Genomic DNA, 6,553 nt, shown 5'->3' on the forward strand with positions numbered 1-6,553 from the left:
GAAAGATCCTTTCTTCAACAGCCCTGTGCATCTCCCTATGTCTTTCCCATTGGATGGGTTAGAGAAGTATGAGCAGGGATCCTCAGACTGAGATGAGGTTTTACTTGGAGTAACCATCTGGGTTGTAGTGAAACACGCACTGGGTACATGGTGGTAACTAATTTCACATCCTTGTTCCACAGTTTCAAACAAATGGTTTCACGAAAGAGGAAATGAATTCTTAAGACCTTGTGGGAGAACAGAGGTTGACTGAAACCCAGCCTGCTGCAGGCCTTTGTCTCTGTCTCCTTTTCTACTGTTTGTTCTTCCAGTTCATTTCTAAGAAATGATCCATCTTTTTCTCCAAGAGTCCTGGCACTTTACCCAAAAAAAAAAAGACAACAAAATATGTAACACCTGTGAAAGAAAGTAAATGGCATTGTACACATCCTTGTGTTTTGGTTGCTGGTATTTCCATGTTTGACCTGCCTTCCATCCTCCCAACTTCCTCTGTCGTGGTGCAAACAGTGCTGTGGGCGATTCGGTATGTTTGGGTGCCTGGTCTTGTGCCTTTTGTACCTCAGAAGATTTAGATGTTAAATATTTCTTTGAACCAAAGTTGTTTTTTAAGTTTTGTGTACATGTTGATTTTATTGTATTTCTATGGATTGCAAGTTTTGAAACAAAAATAAATGTTCTTTCCATAAAGTGATTCTCTATTGTGTCCTTAATAGGTGTACCGGTGCCTGGTTTCAGGGAGCAGTGGGCCTTTACTTTTTCCTTTATTGAGGGTCTGTTGATTTGCTGCCCTTTTTCCATAGAAAATACATCATAGTTTTGGACAGGGTTTTATTTAAGGCTCCAGCACACAAAACAGAGCTGTTGCACCTTCCACTGAAGCTGGAAAGGTTTAATTTGTGTATTGAAGCTATAATGTATCCTGGGAGCAGGCGGGCTGCACATTTTGGGCCAATGGCAACTGTGATCTCGGTATTATTACACTTAGGAGAAGCCTTTCCCTGTGATGTTAACTCTTGTCTTGTGGGTTGCTATCTGTTTTTGATGGAAGCAGTTACAAAAATCCGAAGGCTTTCAAGACTTTCAACAGTCTTGACAAGTCTTGATTCTAAAACCAGCCATCTCTGCTGATGAGATACTGCATTTTTACCCCAGGAGCACCTGATCTGGTAGAGCTCAGCACCTGCTGAACTTGAAGTCAGGAGGATGGCTTGCCAGCAGATCTTCATCTGCTTTTGTAGACTGGAGCAGAGTTTTGTCTTGCCCTTCAGCCAGGCTGGGAATAATTATGCCCTTTGGACAGAAGGATTCAGATTCTCCTTTGCCTTTTTGCTTTTGTAATGGTCACAAGCCAACACAGTGTCCACAACAGACAGGAAATTATTTCTGAATTATAATTCAGAAGAAATGACAGTTAACTGCTAAAAAAAAAAATGAGCAAAGTTACAGAGAAATAGGGAAATGTTTCAGAATGTAGAAACTTGCTGTTAGTACCGGACTCTTGTATTGATATGCCACTGTGGAGGGTGGATTGACTTCAGATCTCGCTGGCCATTGCTGGTATGAGCCTGACTTCATGGGCATATGGATGACTGCAGGTGAACTTTAAACCACAAGTGGTAATGGGTTTACAACCATAAATTATTGCTTAAAGACTAGCTCGGGCAAGTGTTAATGCACCAACATACGAAACTGGCTTGAGAAAGTGAAAGATTTCAATTACATGGAAACATCCAGGTGCAGTCATGGTTGTTGCATGACGAACATTGGCTTCCTTTGGGCTCTGCCTTGCCCTGTGTTGTGCAAAGACTGAATGAGCTAAAATAACAATTGTTTTGAACATTGTCAGGCAGGATTAGAAGTGATACAGCTGCTGTCCTCCTGGAACAGAAGGGGTTTACGTGCTAGGTACAGTGGGTGTCATCAATTTATTGTGTAGGTAGTAAAGCAGTGTGACTTAGCAATATATGGTCACATGCCCCTGAATCTTACATGTGAGGAATTCATGAACTTAATGGTTATTGCTTTGTTTTGTTGCTTAGATGCAGCATGTCAGTGTGTGTATTCACTAAAGTTTTAATTTTTTTGTTAAACATTCACAACTGGTTGAAGAGAGAGGTCTTGGATTGTCCAGGCAGAGACTTGTTGAGCTCCAGTTGTTAATGATACTGAAATGAGAGGAGCATTCTAGTCTGGTAAATAAGCTTTGTGTGAAGAGTTACAGCAGGTAGCTATAGGAATCACGAGAGTTTGTCCTAAAAGCTTTAATGACCTGGCATGGCACAGCTCGATAGCTGCTCTCTAATCTCTTGCAGCACTCCTTTGCTTGCCATGAATGTTGTGGTCGTTGGCTGGCTGTTCAGAATATTTCATTGCTGACCTCTAGTTTTCTCAGTAAAATCTCTCAGCACAACATAAACTTAGGAAATAAGGAGTTTTGCTTTAAAACTAAAGCATTCAACATATGACAGCCTCCCAGATGTAAGAAGTGATGATGAGCCAAAGCCACAATCTCTGGTTGGAACCCTTTGGATTTCAGGGGGAGGAAGAAGAATCTACTTAGACTTTCTGTCAACGTGGTATGTTGACAGATAAAGTTCACATCAGGACTCTGGCCAAAAATTTGTACATCCCACTTCTGAAATAGTGTAGTTGGCTGGGAAATACCATTGTTAACTGTGTTATACTGAACTTTTAAAGCTAATTTGACTTGCTTGTTTTCTCTGGGAAAAACTCTCTTATTCTCAGAGTTGTCTTCCACCTTGCTTCAGTCTGTCCCTGAGGAGGATGTGATGAGCGTGGATGCAGAACTGCTCCCGTGCTAAGCTGCTCTTTGTGCTGTGTGCAGGGTTTGCTTCCTGCTGATCTGATCTGAAGAATAACAGCTATTTTAGAGGAAAGAGCATCCATGACTCGTGGGCATTCAGTGACCTCCCAGGCATGTCTGTGTAGTCTGGCAGATTATATTCCCTGTTCTGTCTCCTGTCATTCTAGAAGATGAACAGGATATGGCAATTAGCTTAAAATTAAGCCCAAGGGGTAGTTTTTAGACCTAAAAGAGAGAAGATTCATGTGCTGGAACAAATAACCTTCCTCCATCTAGGCATAAGGAGCTCCTGCCAGTGCATCACCGGTACGGTAAGTCCTGAAGTCTTGTTTAGACTGAAGTGGTTTTTCTCCTGACATACTGCTGACTCTTCTTTGTTTCACAGGGTTTAAGTACTTAGTACAGATATTTATATGCACTACAAAGGTTTATTGTGGACAAGTGGCTGCCAGACTTTTTGAAGTGCTTTGGGACCTCTCAGAGAGGTCTGCAGGTCACATCTGTTAGGGTTAGCTTGCTGATGTGGGCTTTAAGGCACTGCTCTGCATGACAAGTGTGGATGAAAGCAGACACTGAACTCTCACGGAAAGATGGTCTCTTATCGTGGCTTATGTAGTCATAAGAAGAACAACCACCCCCAGCCCATGCCAGTAATCCACATCCAGTTCAAGCATGTGGTTTCTTAACCCCTGGCCTGAATGCTACTGTGTGGACATGCGCTGTGTTGCTGAGCAATGATGCAGCCCTCCAGCTGGGCTGGGAAATCACCTAGAGCTTTCATGTTCAGCTGCGTAGCCTCAGTGAAGTACTTATCTTTTCTGCATTAGAAGTTACTTCTTTTTTCCTGTTACAGTGAAAAAATGTGAAAATCTTCCATCTAATCACCTTGGAGGGTAAAACTGGCATCCAGGCTAAAATACGTAGCATGGTGAGTGGAGAAGGGGGTTGGCTGTGATGGGCAAGCGAAGCTGTGTGAGTGTGTCCCCTGAACTCTGGCTCTGTACGGCTGTCCTGGGTTCAGTGGGATTTGGTTTCAGTCTGGGGCCATCAGCAGCTAAACCCAGGGCAGCTGGCCCAGGCTGGCCCACAGGTGTGTGCTATAGCATTAACACAAAGTTCACTAGAAAAGGAAGAGCTTGCTGGGAAGAAGGGGGCCTGTTTTTGCTCTCCTCATCTCCCTTTTTCTCATTCCCAATGACTGCTGTTCATGGAACAACTTGCTGCAGCTCTGTAGCTAAGTATACTTTTGTGTGTTTTGTGTTAGCATTTATATTGGTTTCTTGATTTTATTAAATCTGTTCAGTTTTAACCCATGTGTCTCTCTCTTTCTCCCAATTTCCTTCCTTGGTTGGGGAAGGGACAGTGGGTGAGAGGAAAAACTGTTATTTTTTAGCCCCAGGTGTGGGCTAAACAGAGACAACGGCAGAGAGCAATTGGGCTGTTCTGCTGCGTGGGGCCATGTTTATATTGTACAAATTTCTTCACTGAAAGGGTCATTAGCCATTGGAAGGGGCTGCCCAGGGAGGTGGTGGAGTCACCATCTCTGGAGGTCTTTAAGAAAAGACTGGACATGGCACTTAGTGCCCTGGTCTAGCTGACATGGTGGCGTCAGGGCAATGGTTGGACTTGATGATCCCAGAGGGCTCTTCCAACCTGATTGATTCTGTGCTGAGGGAAGATTGGATGTATCCAGACTACCAGAGAACAGACCTGATGGGACCTGATGAACTTTCTGAATCTTCTCTGCTTGTCTGGGCTGGGGTGGAGCACCTCACCCAGCTGAGATCTCCTGAGGTTCAGCAATCCCCTACCCCCATCCATTTGTAGACCAGGACAGGGAGTCTCCAAGTGACTCAGCACTTGGAAGAGGAGCTGGAGTAGTGGCTGCTCCTGGCACTTACCCCATCTTCTGGAGAAGATGAGTTGGGCCCATGGGACTGCTTGTTCCTTTGGCTCTGGAGCAGTTGTATGTGGTTTTGTTTGAGTGTGGCAGCCATGCTCAGCTGGTGAGCATCACCCACCCATGGTCCCAGTGCACAACTGCCCATGGGGCATTGCAGACCCTCTGCAGAGCGGGTGGCTGTGGCTGCTGCACCTCAGGCACGCTGGCAGCGAGATCTCTCCTGGCTCCTACCGCAATACGACGTTTTTGCTTTGTTCTGCATTGATTTCCTCTGCTTTAATCTTCTTGAATGAGGGCAAACAAATGAACCATTTCTGACTCAGTGAGGTATGTGACTTTGTAAGCCCTGATACCACGTGTGGCCTTAGGCTGTCACTTCCTAACAAGTGTTAATTTATTCATGCTCTCTGGTCTCGCTTTGCCTCCACACATGTCTTCTGGTGGGAGAAATACTGCAAAATGTGCAACATGCCTGTGTCTGCGGGAGGGAGGGGTGATGCCTGCGGCTGTCCCCTGCCTGTGGCTGCTCTGCAGCACATGCCTGCTGGATGTGACCCTGTCAATAAAGAGCCAAGCCTCTGGCTCTTGCAGGTGTCCTCCTTTACCATGCAAAGGTTCCATCTGCTTCCCACATGGCTTCCCCCGGTTCCCCCAGCATCTGGGAGCACGTGTTCCTTCTCTGGATGAGCCGGTCATGGTTGGATCCCACCTTCTCTGCAGCTCAGCCTCTCTTGTGGGCTGCTCCAGCTCTGGGTAGGAGGGAGGGAGCTGGTTCGAATTAGCAGACAAAGCAGCTGAGGTCATGGAGCTCTTGTTCATGTAGTTTTACCCTTGCCAAAATAAATGAGGGAAGTCTCTTACCGAGCCCATCACAGCCGAGCTGGTTTGAAAAGGCTCCCTAAGGAGGAAGGGTGCCAGAGGCGATGGGCCGTGGGGTCTCCTGCGTGTAGGTGCGTTGCCAGAGTGGTTCTGCCATGTGTGGGGGCTGTGAGGGGAGGAGGGCAAACAGAATGGGTGAAAACCTGCGTTTTCCTCTTGTTTGGGGCAATGTTATGGATGCTGAATAAGCAATAGGGTGCGTCAGTGGGGTATAGGCACCTGTGGGATTTATCTGGAAAAAATGAGTAAGAACTTTAACGAGAATTGCTCCTGTGATAAGGAGAGGATGAGAAAGCATTGACACAAATGCTCAAAGCCTTCTCTTATTTGACCAGGTCTTTTAACAACAGCGAGAAGGAGTTTCTGATTAACAGAGTCTGTTCAACTCCTAATGAAGTATCTGTCTCTGGGGAAAACAGTTTGTGTTTGAAAGGCTGGAACTCCCTACCTCCTTGTGTAACATAGTTTTAGTATTGTTTGAATCCAGTCGAGTTTTACTTACCATCCCTGGGGACTAAGACAGGCTGAGAGAGTTGGGGCTGTTCAGCCTGGAGAAGAGAAGGCTCCAGGGAGACCTTCTAGCACCTTCCAGTACCTGAAGGGGCTACAGGTTAGGGGGAAAGGGACTTTTTACAAGGGCAACTAGTGACAGGACGAGAGGGAACGGTTTTAAACTGAAAGAGGGGAGATTGAGATGAGATATCAGGAAGAAATTCTTTGCTGTGAGGGTGGTGAGACCCTGGCCCAGGTTGCCCAGAGCAGCTATGGCTGCCCCCTCCCTGGCAGTGTTCAAGGCCAGGCTGGATGGGGCTTGGAGCACCCTGGTCTGGTGGAAGGTGTCCCTGCCTGTGGCAGGGGGGTTGGATCTAGATGATCTTTAAGGTCCCTTCCAACCCAAACCAGTCTGTGATTCTATGACTGGGAGGGTACGGGGGAGCCCAGGGACA

At 46.2% G+C, this 6,553-nt stretch overlaps 1 protein-coding gene across 6 annotated transcripts in view; it reads left to right on the top strand.

Annotated features, from left to right (window-relative positions):
- The window catches only part of P4HA2 (prolyl 4-hydroxylase subunit alpha 2), a 29,968-nt gene extending 29,347 nt beyond the window's left edge, over window positions 1-621 (top strand). For all 6 annotated transcript variants that reach the window (XM_068408457.1, XM_068408455.1, XM_068408450.1 and 3 more), the window contains one exon: window positions 183-621. In XM_068408457.1, the coding sequence (XP_068264558.1) occupies window positions 183-253 (71 nt within the window). In that variant the 3' untranslated portion in view covers window positions 254-621. The remainder of the gene's footprint in view (window positions 1-182) is intronic.
- The last annotated feature ends 5,932 nt before the right edge of the window (window positions 622-6,553 follow it).

The sequence above is a fragment of the Nyctibius grandis genome, chromosome 10, assembly GCF_013368605.1.
Source record: "Nyctibius grandis isolate bNycGra1 chromosome 10, bNycGra1.pri, whole genome shotgun sequence".
NCBI classification, from domain to species: Eukaryota; Metazoa; Chordata; class Aves; order Nyctibiiformes; family Nyctibiidae; genus Nyctibius; species Nyctibius grandis.